The sequence below is a fragment of the Adiantum capillus-veneris genome, chromosome 6, assembly GCF_014529385.1.
Source record: "Adiantum capillus-veneris isolate H3 chromosome 6, ASM1452938v2, whole genome shotgun sequence".
NCBI classification, from domain to species: Eukaryota; Viridiplantae; Streptophyta; class Polypodiopsida; order Polypodiales; family Pteridaceae; genus Adiantum; species Adiantum capillus-veneris.
In genome coordinates this window covers 89,490,997-89,509,200 of record NC_140936.1, presented here as the reverse complement: position 1 = coordinate 89,509,200, position 18,204 = coordinate 89,490,997, and the positions used below count along the sequence as shown (strand labels likewise).

Sequence of the window (18,204 nt, the reverse complement as noted above, 5' to 3'; positions counted from 1 at the left end):
AAATGAGCTCACAAAAAAAATACTAGTTTCTTAGCCCTACCCATATTGGACATATCCTCCAATCAAAGATGACATCCCGCATAGGAATCTCGACAAAGGTGCAACGACCAACATGTTCCCCAAGTATGTGTTCATTTCAAGTAATCCACTAGCGTGAATATTAGCATGAACTTTTCTGCCTTGGTACAAATCCTTCTTCTCAGCACAGTCTTTAAGTGATCTCACAAAAGAAATACTCGTTTCCTGGCCCTACCTCTTTTGGGCATATCCTACAATCAAAGACAACATATCACACAGTAAGCTCGTCCAAGACTTGTTGCACCATGACAGGTGCACCGCACTTGACATACATACTGACCAACATGTTCCCCAAGAATGTGTTCGTTTCAAGTAACCCACTATCGCAAATATCAACATGAATCCTACTTCCTTGGTACTTCTCAGCATAGTCTTTAAGTGAGCTCACAAAAGAAGCACTTGTTTCCTGGCCCTGCCCCTATTGGGCATATCCTGCAATTGGAGACGACATCCCACATAGGAATTCCGTTAAAGACTTCTTGCACCATGACAGGTGCACAAACCAACATGTTCCCCAAGTAAGTGTTCTTTTCAAGTAATCCACTATTGCGAATAGTACCATGAATTTACTGCCTTGGTACAAATTCTTCTTCTCAGCACCATATGTAAGTGATCTATCATCTCACAAAAGAACTACTCTTTTCTTGGCCCCGTCCCTATTGGGTATATCCTGCAATCAGAGACAGCATCCCACATAGGAAGCTCATCAAAGACTTGTTGCGCCATAACAAATGCACCGCACTTGACATACATACTGACAAACATGTTCCCCAAGTAAGCAGTTCTTTTCGAGTAACCCACTATCCCGAATATAATCATGAATCCTACTACCTTGGTACACGTCCTTCTTCTCTGCACAATCTTTAAGTGAGCTCACAAAAGAAATATTCGTTTCTTGGCCCTGCCCTTGTTGGGCATATCCTATAACTAGAGACGACATCCCGCACAGGAATCTCGTCAATGACTTGTTGCGCCATGACAAGTGCACTGCACTTGGCATACATACTGACCAACATGTTCCCCAAGTATGTGCTCTTTTCAAGTAATCCACTGTCATGAATATCAGCCTAAATTTTACTCCCTTGGTACAAATCCTTCTTCTCAGCATAGTCTCCAAGTGATCTCACAAAAGAAATACTCATTTCTTGGCCCTGCCCCTGTTGGGCATATATCCTATAATTAGAAAACATCCCGCACAACACTTGTTGCGCCATAACAGGTGCACCGCACATACTGACCAACGTGTTCCCCAAGAATATCCCGCAATCAATGAACTCCAACAGAGGACTCTGGATAGGAAGCTCCTCAAGCACTTTCTCTGCTTTCTGAAGTGCACCAAATTTGGCATACATATCGACCAAGGCATTGCCAAGCACGAAATTTTTTTGAAACAACCCCGGACTAACAATATTAGAGTGAATTTTTAAAGTGCACCACATTTAGCATACATATTGACCAAGGCAGTGCCAAGAGACCCTCACTTCGCATCTGCTGAAATCAGACAAGAGCTTTGTGCCCTGCCCCTCTGGGGTAAATCCTGCAATCAGTGCATTCCAAGAGTCCATACTTCAAACAAGAAGCTCCTCAAGCACTTTTTGTGCTCTCTAAAGTGCACTACATTTAGCAGACATGTCAACCAAGGCATTGCCAAGCACATCTTTTTTCAGTAGCCTCTGGCTAACAATATCAACATGATTTTTTAAGCTCATATCAGCATCTCGCATAGAGCCATATGCCTTCAAGATGCACTTGTATGTGGTTGAATCTAGAGAGATACCCTCGCTTTGCATCTGTGGAAAACAACCTGAATCTTTCTGGCCTGCTCCTATTACACGTATCCCAAAATCAATGAACTCTAAAAGACAACATTAGACAACATCCCCTGACTAGCAATATCAAAATGAATTTCTAAGCCCATATCAAGATCTTGCATAGAGTCACATGCCCTCAAGATGCATGTGTAGGTGATTGCATCTGGATAGAGGCCCTCACCTTGCATTTGCTGAAATCAGCTTAGAGGTTAGAGCTTTTTGGCCCTGCTCTTGTTGTGCATATCTTGCAATCAGTGCACGCCGTTCCAAAAAGTACGCTCCTGTAGCCTTTGTACTTTCTGAAGTGCACTACATTTGACATTCATATTGGCAAAGGCAGTGCCAAGCACGATTTCTCTGTTCAATAGCATATTGCAAAGAGCCACATGCCTTCAAGATGCACGCGTAGGTGATAGTAGTTGGAGTAAGGCCGTTGCTTCCCATCTGCTGAAAATAGCCCAAAGCTCGTCAAGGACCTGGTGCGCTCATCAAGTCCATCACACTTGACGTTCATACTAACTATCGTGTTGGCTTAGTATGTGTTTTTTTCAAGTAACCCACTATCACAAATATCAGCATGTATCCTGCTGCCTTGGTACAAATTCTTGTTCTTAGCAGTCTTTAAGTGAGCTCACAAAAGAAAGACTCGTCTCTTCCTCTCCATGTTTGTTTGTGTAGTGGATATTGCTCTACCTTGTGAAAACGAAACTAGTGCTGCATAGAGAGAATCATGTGTGTGTGTGTGTGTGTGTGTGTAAGTGTCCGTGCTCATACAAAGAGTGCTTTATGAATTACAACACATTTGGCATACATGTCAACCAAGGTAGTGCCAAGTAACAACGTTTCCTTTCTACAGCCCCTGGCAAACAATATTATGTGAATTCCTTTGCCCATATCACCATCTTTCCTAATAACACATGCCTTCAAAATACAAGAGTACACGATTGCATTTGGATAGCTGCTCTCTCTTTACACTGGCTGAAAACAACACATAGATTCTTGGCACTGCCTCTGATGGGCATATCCCGCGATCAGTGCATTCCAATAGACAACATTTTAGACAGAAAGCACTTTTTTGTGCTTTATGAAGTACACCATGTTTGGCATACATGTCGACCAAGGCAGTGCCAAGAAAGCAATTTTTTGTGCTTTATGAAGTACACCACAGTTGGCATACATGTCGACCAAGGCAGTGCCAAGCACGAAGTTTTCTGTCAACAGCCCCTGAATAACAATATCATCGTGAACTCTTTCGCCAATACCAAAATCTTGCATGATGCCAGATGCCTTCAAGTTGCACGTGTAGGTGATTGCATATTCTCTCTTTGCATCTGCTGAAAATAACCCTACCTTGCCTTGCATACCTTCAAGATGCACGCATAGGTGATTTCATCTAGACAAAGGCCAACACTTTGCATCTGCTGAAAACAGCCTAAAGCTCTTTGTCCATGCTCCTGTTGTGGGTATCCCACAATCAGTGCATTCAAAGAGACGCCGTTTCAAACAATAATCTCCTCAAGCTGCTTTTGAAGTGCACCACATTTGGCATACATATCGAGCAGTGCCAAGTACAACGGCTCATCAAGGACTTGTTGTGCTCGGACAAGTACATCAAGATTGACATACATACTATCTAATGTGTTGGATAAGTATGTGTTATTTTCAAGTAACCCACTATCGCAAATGTATCCTGCTACCTTGGTAAGATTTGTGGCCCTGCTTCTATCGTGCATATCCTACAATCAATGCACTCCAAAAGACGACGTTCCGGACAGGAAGCCCCTCAAACACTTTCTGTGCTTTTTGAAGTGCACCACACTTGGCAAACATATCGACCACACTCAAGCAAAGCCAATGGCGGAAGGAGCTACAGCTATGTGATTGCATCAGAAGAGGGTTGAGCCATTGCCAAGCACAACAACAGCCCCTGACTAACAATAATAGAATCTATTTTTAAGCCCATATCAGCATGAGCGCTGGTGCTATAACAACCAACCAAGGCTCTGCCTACAGGGAGGCACTGGTGTAAGCGAGAGAAAGAGAAGGTTCGCGCAACAGGATAGGGTGTAGGTGAGCGCAATGAGTTAGGGAGGGGGGGGGGGGGGGGGGGGGGGGGGGGGGGGGGGGGGGAGGGCAAGATGCCATAACTTCCTTCCAGTAGTAGAATTGAAGCACATTAAAGAGTCAAGATATAGCGTTGAGGTTCCTAGTGACAGACGGTCCAAGGTTTGGGCTAAAATATGGAAACTAGTATGGCCCTTTGATATAACTTACCACATAAGACTAGCGACAGAGAACTAATCCAAGAAATTGAAAAAAATAGTGAGAGAGAGAGAGAGAGAGAGAGAGAGAGAGAGAGAGAGAGAGAGAGAGAGAGAGAGAGAGAGAGAGAGAGAGAGTAGTGTGCGAGCAGAGAGATTATGAACCTCAATAATCAGAAGCGGGTATTTAAAATAACATTTTATTGATTCGAAATGCAACCAATTAATAGAGAGAGAGGTAGAGGGAGAGTAATGTGAAAGCAAATAATAGACATGCTCTCGAAACTACCAAAATGAATTCTTGCGCTACAATGAAATAAGACAAAAGGGAATATACATGACGTACTATATTTTTTTGTGATACTTCAGAAAATAGTATTTTGGACAATTAGGAGGATGGCCTATCAAGTTATTATATCCCTGTGTTGAAGTTTCTTGCTGGGCTACGTCTCCTTTTTTTCTAATGCTAGAGCTACACTTTTTCTATTTGTCGCATGCAAAACATCGAACCTAAAATTATCAGTGAACAACTGGTATGCTGCAAAGTCTTTCCTCGTTTTTTTGGTGGTTTTCTCATGTGTGCCTTTATCCTTGAGTCATAGTTCTTTGTCACGCCTATGTATTTCCTACCATTTTTTGTGCAGGTTATCGAGTAGACTATGTAGTTGATTTCCTTGTTTGTCACTGCCTCTTTGATGCCGGCATCTCCGGTGATGTCTCCTCTTGTGTCTGAGTTGCCTGAGTATTGTCCTTTGTTTCGAGCTTTATGTCTGCGATATATCCCTGCACTGCATAAGTAAGTGTTAGCTGTGTTCTGGTTTAGAATTGCAAATAGATGTAAGTAGGTCTTATACGTAAGAAATGGATGCAATGTGTACCTGTTGTTTGATTCTTTTTTTGAACGGGTCTGTTGCTTCTCCAAAGCGTTTGTTGAATAACTCTTGATCGAAGTGCCAAGTGAAATGCTCGTCTGTCAATATTGGCTCATTTTGTTCGATTCCCATCTCGACCCTAATTTTGTTTAATATCATGTCACCATTTTTCCTATCAATGTCAAGGAGTTTGTCGAGCTCTATGTTGAAGCCAAAGTGCAACATCTCGATGGCAAACAATGAAATGCCTTTCGTCTTCGTATGTAGCAATTGCAGAGCCTCTCCGTCAAGTAGTATTCCCGCTGTTTCGTCATATTGCAACTCGAGTTTGTTGAGTATTTCTTTTTGCAGTCCAATTGCGAACCTGACCTGTTTATCACTGTTTTGCTTCAATATCTGCTTCATTGAGTTGATGTAGCTGCGGACGTGTGAGTAGTGTGGTCGTGGTTTTATGTATGAATGTGGATGCTCCCCTACTAAATTTTCCATTCTCATTTGGCCGGAGGTAGGATAGGCTGATGAGCCATCATTGTTTGTTGTAGATGAAGTGCTTGTTGCGTTACTTTTGAACAGATCAAATAGCTACAAGTGAGGACAAAGAATAAGCATTTTGTGACAGGAGTTTTCTATGCATTCAAGCGTAATGTTGATCTTTAAGGAACATATATTTTGGAATGTACAGACCTTGATGGCTGCCATGTTGTAGTCGTTTTCTTAAAAACCTGTATGACAATGTTGTAGTCGTTTTCTTAGAAACCTGTATGACAAGACCCGATATTAAGAATTGCATCAAACGATTTGCAAGCGAGGAAAAACTTTATATGAAATGGAGTTATACAATTTTATGTGACTATACATATTCAAGTATCTAAAAGAAAATCTCGCATAGGCTCAAACATGTCTGGTGTAGGAAGCTCTAGGATCCTTACGTGTCTTCTTTCGGTGACTCGCGAGAACCAGGGATTTTAATTACGCGATGACGCATTTTGTTAAATGTTAATTATTGTTGTTATTATCACTATTTTTTTCATGTTAATAACATATCTAATGTCATGACCTACAAAAACCGGTAGAAAACGTAGAACCGGTGGGACAACCAACAATCCTGGCAGGCCCGGCGGGTTTAACATGAAACACGGCGGGCCTGGCGGGACAAGCAAGAAACCCGCCTGACCTGTCATGTACCCCCTCCATATTTGGCGGCTCTATATAACCCTGTGGTAGACATCACATCACATCACCTCTTTCTCTAAATTTGGTCATCCTTTAAAATTTAGAACAAAAACTAAAGGTAAAAAAAAGAATAGTCTTAAAAAAAAATTAAAACTTAATGTAACTTTGATCATGGATCATTAGTTCTTTTTTGGACTGAACTGATTCTTGAAAGGAGGTAGAAAGGTGAATCTTTGGGTCGGTATCTCTACAATTGGGATGCACTAATCTCATGTTTGGTTCACCGTTATATTTGCTTAATTGATTGCTATATTGATTAGAACTTCTATCATGGGTCATTAGTTCTTTTTTGGACTGAACTGATTCTTGAAAAGAGATAGAAAGGTGAATCTTTGGGTCGATATCTCTACTTTTGGGATGGACTGATCACATGTTTGATTCACCATTGTATTTGCTTGCTATTCCGATTAGAGCTCCAATCATGGGTCATTAGTTCTTTTTTGGACTGGACTGATTCATGAAAGGAGGTAGAAAGGTGAATCTTTGGGTGGATATCTCTACTTTTGGGATGGACTGATCACATGTTTGATTCACCGCTGTATTTGCTTGCTATTCTGATTAGAGCTCCAATCATGGGTCATTAGTTCTTTTTTGGATTGGACTGATTCATGAAAGGAGGTAGGAAGGTGAATCTTTGGGTCGATATCTCTACTTTTGGGATGGACTGATCACATGTTTGATTCACTGCTGTATTTGCTTGCTATTTCGATTAGAGCTCCAATCATGGGTCATTAGTTCTTTTTTGGACTGGACGGATTCATGAAAGGGGTAGGAAGGTGAATCTTTGGGTCGATATCTCTACTTTTGGGATGGACTGATTACATATTTGATTCACGGTTGTATTTGCTTGCTCATGTTTGAGTAGATTGAGGTTTATTCCCTTCAGGCTTCACTACTACGCTTGTGTGTGATATTGATTATAACACTAATGTTTGGTTTGAATAATACTTGAAAGAAGTGATAGCATACTGAGCTATGTTTATTGGTATTGCAGGGATCCAATAAGTATATCTTCCACTGGGAATGTGAGCGGTGATATTGGTGTCTCAAGCCTGGATTCCTTGTGGAGACCTCCTACCTCGATGCCAGGTCCTGCTTCGCAAGGCAAGCGAAAGGCGGGTGGAAAAAGTCCAGGACCCGAGTGGAATTTTGCCACAAATTTAAATAATTATCAAGATTGGAAATGTAACTTTTGGGGCGAAGAGAAATCTGGAGGAGCACCAAGAATAAGGGATCATTTGATAGGTGGCAATACCAGAATCCAAGGAGGAAAGTGCAAGGGCTTAGGTGCAGAAGAAGCAGCTATGCGCTTGAAAGCTTTAATTGGTAAGCTAATTTCCACCAGCAAAAGATCAAAACTCTCTACTTTCGACCATCACACCCCGGTATCGATAAGATCAAACTAGTATGAGGGATCATTGGGTGTAACGCCCACCAATGGAAGCACTCAAAGCAGGGAACCAACTTCTCATATCGATGGAACTACACCTCCAAACCATGGATCTCCTGAATTTCAGGTAGGATCATCAAAAAGTAGACAGGTTAGCTTACAGACGAGCTTCAAAATGCTTTCCTTAGAAGAAGCACAACTTGCTCTAGCTAAAACCGTCTATTTCACTGGGGGATCATTGGCCATTGTCACCCGTGATGCATGGAAGTCAGCTTGGAAACGCATTGGGGAGTATGGTGCTGGATTTACCCCTCCAACATATCACCATATGAGAAACCAACTATTGGATAAATGTTACACAAGCACACAACAGGATATTCAAAGGGTAATATTAAATGCAACAGAACAATCTGGATACAACATAGTTAGTGATGGTTGGTCCAACGTTCAAAGGTGGCCATTGATCAACATCATGCTTGTATGTCCTCGTGGTGAATGTTTTATCAAAGCTGTGGATAGATCTAGTCAAATAAAGTCTGGCAGTTTTATAGCTGACATCATTGGCAACTTGGAAAAGAAAATGTTGTCCAAGTAATCATGGACAATGCCAACAAATTGCAGGGCTGTAGGTAGGATACTTGAAAGTCGCTTCTCTCACCTATATAGTGCTGGTTGCAGTACACACAGCTTGAACTTGGTATTGCAAGATTGGTACAAGAGGGAGGACACAAAGTGGTTCAAATGGATAGTAGACAATGCTCGCTTAATAGTCAAGTTTTTTTTGAAGCCTCAGAGGGTTCTTGACATGTACCATCAGAGGATGTCTACTATGTTAAAACTGCCGTGCGAAACTAGATTTTGCACCAACTACTATATGGTAGAATCACTAATAAAAAATAAGAATGCTGTGATGGAGACATTTGTTTGTGCCACTTTTTTAGAATGGGAGGCCGGTCAAAGGGAGAAGATAAAAAGAAAAATAGGGGTGATTAGAGATCTACTAGGTGATCGCCACTTCTAGGATGATGTGGTGGATGTGCACAATGTCATGATGTCAATTATGCTCGCATTACGCCAATTGGATTCTGCCTTGCCTAACATAGGTAAGGTGTGGATGGCTTGGTGGATTGTTCAAGAAAGCCTTGCAAATCTAGAGGAGCCACAGGAGCCAATTGTGAAGCCTTGGAAGATACCATTCACTCAAAAGAGGAGAGAAATTTTGAGAAAGTATGTCCATGGTCGATGGGTTGGAGCACATAGTCCACTACACAGCGTAGATTTCTTATTGTATCCAGAGTATTGGGCAATGGAAATAGACAAACTTGATGAGGAGGTGCTGGAAGACTTTTATGATGTGATAGGCAGATTTTATGATGATCCTGATGAGCATGCATAAGCTGTTACTGATCTTACGAAGTTTAAACTCAAAGAGGGTAAGTTTGGTACAGAATTTGTGCCGAAACTTGCCACGGAGCAACCAGCGTGGAAGTGGTGGATGATGAATGGTGGTAGTGCACCCACCCATAAACGCCTAGCTGTTAGAATCCTAGCTCAATGTGCATCCAATTCAAGTTTTGAGAGAAACTGGAGTACATATAAATATGTACATTCCACCATCAGAAACCACCTTCTAAATTCAAGAGCTGAAAAATTGGTGTATATGTACTGCAACCATCGGCTATTGGCAAGAGTGCAAGCTGAGAACTACAAAGAGGAGATGCCGCGCTGGACGTATGATGTAACCAATGATGAGGTGGACGAAGACAGTGAGCTACAAGGGGAATCTCATGAAGTAGAAACTACATGTACTTTAGAAGAGATTGAAGAGAATTTGGAAATTGAACCAACTTTGACCCGTTGCTCGCAGCAAGCAACGGTGGTTTAATTAATAGATTATTGAATCCATTGAGTGACTTCTGTTTAAGTTCAGAAACTGTTTATCTTACAAGATTTTTTTATATTTAGTTTAAGGTTTAGACATTTGCTTAATAATAAACAAAGCCCTTAAACACCTTTACAAGGCCACAAATCACTATTAAAGCTTCATAATATACAAAGCCCTAACAAATCTTTGCATTATCAAATATCATAATTGAAGCTGAAGTGAAGAAAATTCACAATTCACTAGTAAATTCTCGCAAGACAACGAGTAAATGTTTTCAAATGTTACAAAAACTATCCAAGTGATAGTGAAATATTTGTGAGAATATCTTCATTCTCCTGTTCACGCTGACCTCTAAGCTTATTATAATCTTTAGACATTTTGAACATTGCATATAGCTTTTTGGATATCTCATACTCACATATAGCACAATGAAAGTTATTCATCATGCTTTGAATCAAGCATGATATATGGTACATATGTCTGCATGGCTAGCTGAAGTGAACACACCAATCATGAAAGAATGATCTACATATGGGGCAAGGACCACCGTGCTCACCAGAAGCTGGAGGGGCCTCAATAGATGTTGGGTGCTCAATCAATGTGGCAGCATTTTGTTTTTTAATAGTCGCCTCTAACTCTTTTACGTGGAGAGATATCACCTTCACCTCCCTTTGCAAGTCTCTATTTAGGGTTGCTTCTGCATGAGAGCCTTGTGTAGCTTGTGATGCTTGCCTCAGTTGAGTTTGAAGCTCCTCCTTAACTTGGTGCACTTCCATTGACGCACCTTCTAGTGCCAATGACATCTCTTGCCGTGTGACGGTAATTGCACTACTCCGAATGTCCTCAACCGTCATGTGAGGTGTCCTTGAGTTGAAGTCCACTGCTTCACCCAAGACATAATGCATGTATAACATCTTGGCAAACCAAAATGGACAATCCATATGATGCATAGGATGACCCATAACATCGAGATATATGTTCTCTCCATTGCCTCGTATGTCTGCATTAATGCATTGTGATAGCTTGAGTAGGCCTTTCTTGATGTTGTCATCTTCAATGCCTGGCCATATGGATTTGACCATTTCTCGGTCAATCCTAGTGTTCACCTCTTTCCATTGTGTACCCACTGGGTTGGCCCACTGGGAGCAACGAGCTGCAATTCGAGCGGTGTCGCTTACTCCACTGCCTTGACACATGGATCTGAGACGCTCAAAAGCGCGCTTAGCCCTTTGATTATCATTATCCATATCCTGATTAAACACTATACTTCAATTACGGCATACAAACTTAATGATAATCAATTGCTATAAGAGTAACCACCATTTTACGACAATCAATTGATATTAGAATAACCACCATCTTACGACAATCAATTGATATAAGAGTAATCACCATTTTTTAAATCAATGAATGACAATCAGTGATTCCACGTGGCTTATTGCTTGAAACTTAAGAGAAAAAACAAAACTCATAGAAAATTTGTTGTCTATTGAGATATAACAAAGTGTTTTTATTACTCATACATCATCCATGGCCCATAAAACCCAATTTTTAAAAGTGCTTTTATAAGTCAAAAGTCTCAGAAAACCCTGCTTCATAAAGTACATCATATATCCATCCAAAAAAGGCTACACTCATTTCAGAGGGCGGGGGTAAGCATCGTTCTGGCTGGGCTTCAAATATTTCTAATTCTTCATCCAAAAGTGCCAAGGTCTTTCTGTCTGTGGATTTCTTCCTCACCCAACCTTCCACAACAATCCTAGATATGGCTTGTACCTCCACTAAAACCTTATGTTTGAACCAATTTGTGCTGTAGTAGTTAGAGAACTCTCCACAAAACTTACAAAATTGCCATATCACCCATCCTATGGCGTACACATTTGTGGCCTTGGTCCATGGTCACGGGTGATTGCCATCTAGTAACTCAGGAGCTCACCAAGGATGAAGCTTTTGCCAGTTTTCATCGGTATTGTTGGTCTTTTGTGTCTCTAAGACAACACGCAGAGCCAATCCCCAATCAATTATTCCAATACGGGGAGTGAGATCCTTGGTAAAGTCCAACATGATGTTCCATGGATGGAGATCATTGTGGATCACTCCCTCGTCATGTGCGAATTGCAATGCCTTCACCAAGGCATGGATCAACGAGGGAGCATGATTGCAGAGGCTCTTGATACGTGTTTTCTTGTCTTCATAGGGCTGCTCCCATTTAAAGTCTTCAGGGATCTTTCCTTTCCCCTCTTGATGCGCTACAAGCGTCGTGAAAGAGCCATGTGGAAGGGGCACTGTCTCCATAAGATCACCTAAAGTTCCCCCATTGAAGTAGGGGAATATCAGAAACCATGGCAACGTCACAGAGTGGGCAATACTCCTCACAATCCCTCTATGGTTGAGATCTACCCCACTTTCTGATGCAAAGCTTTTCCACTGATGCTTGGCCTGTCCTTTGAACTCCTTGGCACAATAAGTATTTGTTGCAGGAAGGAAACTGATCCCTTTGATTTGAACTTGCCACCCTATGCCATAAGCCCCTGACCCAAGTTTCTTGATCTTCTTAATGGACTGATTTGGAATGCCTAGAGTCATACTACATTTAGAGTTGTATATACTGCTCTCCACGTGACTGGTAGAAGCAGTAGAGCCCGATGTTCCCTCAATGGCATCCTCCTCAATAAAAGTTTCTCCAACTTGGATACTCCCCATAACTCTGGTGATAGCCATTCGCATTTTCTTGCTTAGGCCAAACTGTGTGTCTATGTGGGATGCTCGCCTTGACCTCTCCTTTTCAGCTCTCCATCTAGTGTTCCAATGATCTATCTTACCCTTGTCTACTTCTTGAGGGCATTCCTCTTTCAAATCAGAGGCCACCTTGGGCAAATTTCCCACCCAACTGCTCAGTAATGAGATTATTGATTCGGTTGTTTTGTCTGGATATAACAAAAACATTTTGCGGGCAATCTCACAGTATAATGATTGCAATCTAGACTCATCTGCAACAATTTGTGCTATATCGTCAGGATCTAGTGCACTGACGATAGTAATCAACAATTGTCTAATTTTCTTTTTGAGCTCTATCATTGAAGTAGCAAAAGGATCAATTTTTTCTGCAATGGTATTATTGCAAACAACACATTGTGAAATATAACTATGTGCCACTGCATTTGGATCTTTTCTACGTGAAAGAAAAAGTGCAGTATAGACCATAGATCTCGTACGCTTTTGCAGTGACACACCTAATCGCAATTGCAACCATGTGCCAATGCCTCACCGTACAACAACTTACAAACAGATCCTCCTATCATTCTAGCAGCAACACACCTAGTCGCAATTGCAACCATGTGCCGAAGCATGAATGACTAGGAGCAACATAAAACATAGTCACCCTATGCTTTTGCAATGACACACCTAGCCGCAATTGCAACCATGTACCAGTGCATCTTCGCACGGTGACTTCTTTCAAACAGATGCTCCTGTCATTCTAGCATCAACACACCTAGTCGCAATTTCAACCATGTGCCGAAGCATGAATGACTAGGAGCAACTTAAAACATAGTCACCCTACGCTATTGCAATGACACACCTAGCCGCAATTGCAACCATGTGCCAGTGTATCCATGCACGATGACTTCTTTCAAATAGATGCTCCTGTCATTCTACAGCAACACACCTAGTCGCAATTGCAACGATGTGCCAAAGCATGAATGACTGGGAGCAACATAAAACATAGTCATCCTACGCTTTTGCAATGACACACCTAGTCGCAATTGCAACCATGTTCCAGTGCATCCACGCACGATGTCTTCTTTCAAGATTCAAGCATATGAAATTATTTGAGAACACATTCATGCATAAGATGCTACCGTCAATCTAGCAGCAACACACCTAGTCGCAATTGCAACCATGTGCCGAAGTATGAATGACAGGAAGGAACATAAAACATAGTCATCTTGCGTTTTGCAATGACACACCTAGCCGCAATTGCCACCATGTGCCAGTGCATCCACGCACGGTGACTTCTTTCAAAGAGATGCTCCTGTCATTCTAGCAGCAACACACCTAGTCGCAATTGCAACCATGTGCCGAAGCATGAATGACTGGGAGCAACATAAAACATAATCACCCTACGATTTTGCAATGACACATCTAGCCGCAATTGCAACCATGTGCCAATGCATTCACGCACGGTTACTTCTTTCAAACAAATGCTCCTGTCATTCTAGCAGCAACACACCTAGTCGCAATTGCAACCATGTGCCGAAGCATGAATGACTGGGATCAATATAAAACATAATCATCGTACGCTTTTGCAATGACACACCTAGCCGCAATTGCAACCATGTGCCAGTGCATCCACGTACGATGATTTGATAAAAGAAATTTTATACCTTTAAGTTTTAACACAAAAAACTCAAAAAAACATCAATAAAATAAGGAAGGATTTAAAAAATTACTGCTACATTGCTTTGAGAATGTGGAAAGCTGCTAGAAAGTTTGGTGAAGCCTTTCCAATGTACCTCTTTTGTGAAAAAGACAAGCACTTGCGTCGCCTTTATATAGCCACGGTGGGCCCGGCGGGCAAACTAATTAGCTCGACGGGCTACGAGCTGGTCTCCAAGTCTCCCTGGAGGTCAAAAACGATGAATGTCAATTAACATAATATTTGTTATTTTGCATTTCTATTGTTATTAACCTGAAATTATAGTGTGATCACGTCATTTTGAAATCCCTGGCGAGAACATGACATACGTAAGGCTTGGCGCGAAAACTTGTTTGATGTTGAGTATGGCCTTTTCAGTTATTGTTGCACCTTGCGATTTGTGACCTGTTATTGCATATGCTAGTATCAAAGGGAATGTATATTTTTGGTAATATTTGAAGTTGAATGCCCTGGTGGAGTGTTTTGTACGCCGAATGGTGATTCTGGTATTTATGTTGTCTACGAGCATAGTGATCGCATCCACTAGACCGCTGTAATCATGGGATATATCCTTGACCCATATCCTTGACCCTGCATGTGGCACCGTTTGCAGCGCCAATTTCCAAGTCTAGATTTTAGGTGATCATACACTTTGCACCAACAACGACATTGTGTATTTCATTGAAAGAGATGTCGTTGACCCAACTTTCTAAGAGTGGCTCCTTGTCTACATTTGTTTTTAACAATATTCGGACTATCTACTCGTTTGCAAAACTCCTTTGCAATATGATGTTTGTATCTCCAAGCGTCGTCGCGATGTGTGCAAATGATTGTGGTGTCTTCGTCCATTGTTTCCAATAAAGCTCTTGTTCATTTATGATGCACTCTGAAAGCATGCTTATTATCTCTTCTTCGGTTGGATTTCTTTGTTTAATTGTATGCAAAAAATTGAGGAATATTGGGTCCGTTGCGTGTCGAACTGAGAATGTCATCTTGTGGACTATGCCATGCTTGAAGTGTGTTGATTGTGTGCTTGTACATACGTGGCAGAAAGGTCCAGGGTGCTTACAGACGGGCGGTAGCTGTGCGAAGTCTCCAAAGAGAAGCACCAATTTACTGCAGAATGGATCATGAATTGATACGTTTGTGACATTAACAAGTTGGCGAATGACCATGTTGAATGTTGTGCTTGTGAGCATTGATATCTCGTCCATTATGATAACATCAGTCTCTTTGATGGATGTGAATCTCTCGTCCCCTGGATTTATTGATTTTGGGTAGTGTTTATTCGAGCCCGCCGTTCTCTTGAATTGATAGTGCACTATTTTTGCGACACTACTTAGCCGAGATGCAGCTGCACCAGTTGACGCTATCAGTATGACTGTCCTGTTTTGTTGTACGAACCTAGTCATCATGTATTTGATGAGGAATGACTTTTCGGATCCTGGGACGCTCGTGATAATGTGGAGGCCGGATGTTTTTGTGGATGTGTCTTCCAATATCTTGTGTTGTTCAGGAGTGAGTGCTGCGTTGTGGACATTGGCGAACTCCTTTAGTAGCTGCAACATGTTATGCCTACTAGTTTCCTTGGGACCATTTATCTCTACACGGCTTGAATGAATCGGATTCTCGCGGTTCAGGAAGAGCTTCTGGTTGATCAAATTCACTATGTGGCCCGTGTTCTCGTTTAAAAGCATGTTTCGTTGTGTGTACTCGTTGATGTACATCTCGAGGTCCTCCTCATCTCTTATTAATTGTCGGATTTTGCACTCTGTAAAGTAACAAGACATTGGGTTTTGTCGCGAGATTAGATCGGACTCGGTTCTAAATGTTGCTTTCTGTAGCAATATGTTGTAGAAGAAGCCCTCCGGTTGGTGGCCAGGGTGGTATTCAGTGAATCTTACGAGCCGGTGATTTTCTAGTACCAAGTTGTTGTAGGCATCGTACATTTGGCTCTTCTGAGATCCTTTGGTGTTGCTCTCGATCTTGAAATGTTTGTGGTACATGCAGAACGTGTATTGCTCTAGCTGCAGCGGCCTTACACAGTACAAGTCGACTGGGTGCATAACGATCATTTGGCTCTGCGATAACAATCTTTGTCTTCGTGAAGGTGGTGATGAGTCGATATATTCCACGGCTTCGCTTCTTGTGATGATCGGAATTTGCAGACAATTTAGTACAGCCTCTATTTTTGCTGAAATCGGCTTGGACATTATCGATGCTGCAATCACGCGGAGCTTGAACATTTCTAATTCATTGAGGCCGAGCCTTGCTGCGTTGTCGTTTGAAAGGTTGAGTGGACCCATTGGCTCTGTCTTCATTGCGTACTTTAGCAGGTAGTGAGATATAGATGAGTTGGTCACACGTTGAATGTTCATGTGCGCTCCCCACAACAGCAAGATTGTCAAGTGGTAGGGAACTACGTTACGGTGTTCATGTCCGGGCCGATAGTACAACCACCTTGATGTTTGTGGGTCCATTATGGGTTTGGTTGATAGGTTAGGACTGAATGGGAAGCCATATTTGCATGCAGAGTGTTGGCCCATTACCTTGCAGGTGGACTTGCATTTGTGAATTTGTTTTCTTTTGACGAGGTGATGTAAATGGTTTGAGAAATTCAAAGGAGGATGTTGTGGGTTAGGTATGTATGCCGCTATTTCATCTGCTACCGACTCAATGTCTCCACAAAAAACCCACAAAATCAGATGAGCATGCAGCGATCCTCGGTTTTGTATCTCGTACCTTAAAAGATGATGCTCTATTTCGCCCAGGACTTTACTCCCCCCAAAAATGTGGATGTTCAAGAAGGTGTGCAGACGCTCGTGGAACAACCCGGCACACTCGATAGGAAAATATTTCCATGTGTAGCTTCCATTGAATGAATGGGAGATATTTTTGATTACTGTAATTTCGTTCCACCTGCTTTCTGTGACTTCGTCTGCTGTAAATGTGAGGAACAGATCGGGTAGGCCCCAGAAGTCAACCATTGCGATAAGATCTTTGAGGTTCTTTTGATGCCATGATGGAGTGCCGGGCATTGTTGACGGAAGCTTGTATCTTATAATGTTTCTTACTGCTTCTTGGTTGGATGCATTCTTGTGCTTCCTCTTATACACGTCTATGTCACGCTGTAACATTGTCGTGTTTTTAGAATTGGAAATCATGATTGCTCTCTTGAGTTGGTACATGATGAGTAGGTATGTCTTGTACAAGGTATACACGGAGAACAACATGCTGATCCTCATCCTGATCTAGTCACTGAATCTGGTGTCGCCTTCGTAGTTTTCGTGCCCGAATGGGAATAAAAAAGGGAACACAGCTTTTTCTATTGTCACGTCTTTGACCTTTGAGTAGCTAGCAGGCATCCCATTGTACGTGAAGATAGTCGTATGCTCAATGAGGCCTAAGCCCTCATGGAGCTTTACTGAGCCAAAGTCGTGAGAGTCCGTTCTGGTATAGGCCCTTCTTCTTGAGGTGGCATACATCTTTTCAAGAATGCTCATCTCACATTGCGCTTCTGCTTCCTCCATCAATGCAAAAGGCTCCGTTTCTGAGTGGCTTGTTATGATTGATGTAACAACGTCCGATGTCAGCACACACAAAGTGGTTTTCTTGTGGGGTTTCTCTGCCACAGTCTTATACATCTTGATAACTGGATTATGGAGTAAGTTGTAGGCCAAAATGTATGATAAGCGCGAGGACGCAAGCTGCTTTGACAGTTGTTGCTACATATTTGCTGCTTTTGTCCAACAGATCAGAGGGTCATCAAGCAAGGATCTTTTTTCAAGTACGCCGTATGCTACAGCGTTCACAGAGCTTATGACGTTTAAAGAAATTTCAATTATACTGAGGAGTTGCGTGTGAAGCTGGTTGGATTCCAGGATACACCGGACATAGTCTGGTATCAATACTACTACGCTTTTGGCCTTGACATATTTGTCGCAGCTGGAGCAACATGACCAATGTATCGATATTTCTTCCTTCTCGGTAGCGTTTAGGAATGTCATGCTAGCTAGACTAACATGGGCATTGTCTAGTATTTTCTGTCCGAGGCGAGATTTTGAGAATGTGTAAGTTCCACAACCCACGCAAATTGTAAAGTTTTTGGATATAGAGATGCACTAATCTTGCCAACGTCGTGAAAGAATGTCGATTCTAGTCCACGAACTTGTAGCTGCAGCCAATCTCTCTTTCCGCTTTGTTCTTGTTCATTGTTTTGCTACTTGACTCTTTCTTTTCTGAGTGAGTTTGTCCATC

At 41.9% G+C, this 18,204-nt stretch overlaps 1 protein-coding gene and 1 pseudogene across 1 annotated transcript; both read right to left on the bottom strand.

Annotated features, from left to right (window-relative positions):
- Nucleotides 1-4,807: 4,807 nt before the first annotated feature.
- Nucleotides 4,808-5,721, bottom strand: LOC147455871 (uncharacterized; annotated as a pseudogene).
- An 8,406-nt stretch (nucleotides 5,722-14,127) lies between these two features.
- LOC147455870 (uncharacterized) lies at nucleotides 14,128-17,084 on the bottom strand. Its single transcript, XM_086513770.1, has 2 exons — nucleotides 14,991-17,084; nucleotides 14,128-14,151 (listed from the first exon to the last, which is right to left on the bottom strand). Exons 1-2 carry the CDS (start codon nucleotides 17,082-17,084, stop codon nucleotides 14,128-14,130), a joined length of 2,118 nt encoding a protein of 705 aa, XP_086369896.1.
- Nucleotides 17,085-18,204: the final 1,120 nt, after the last annotated feature.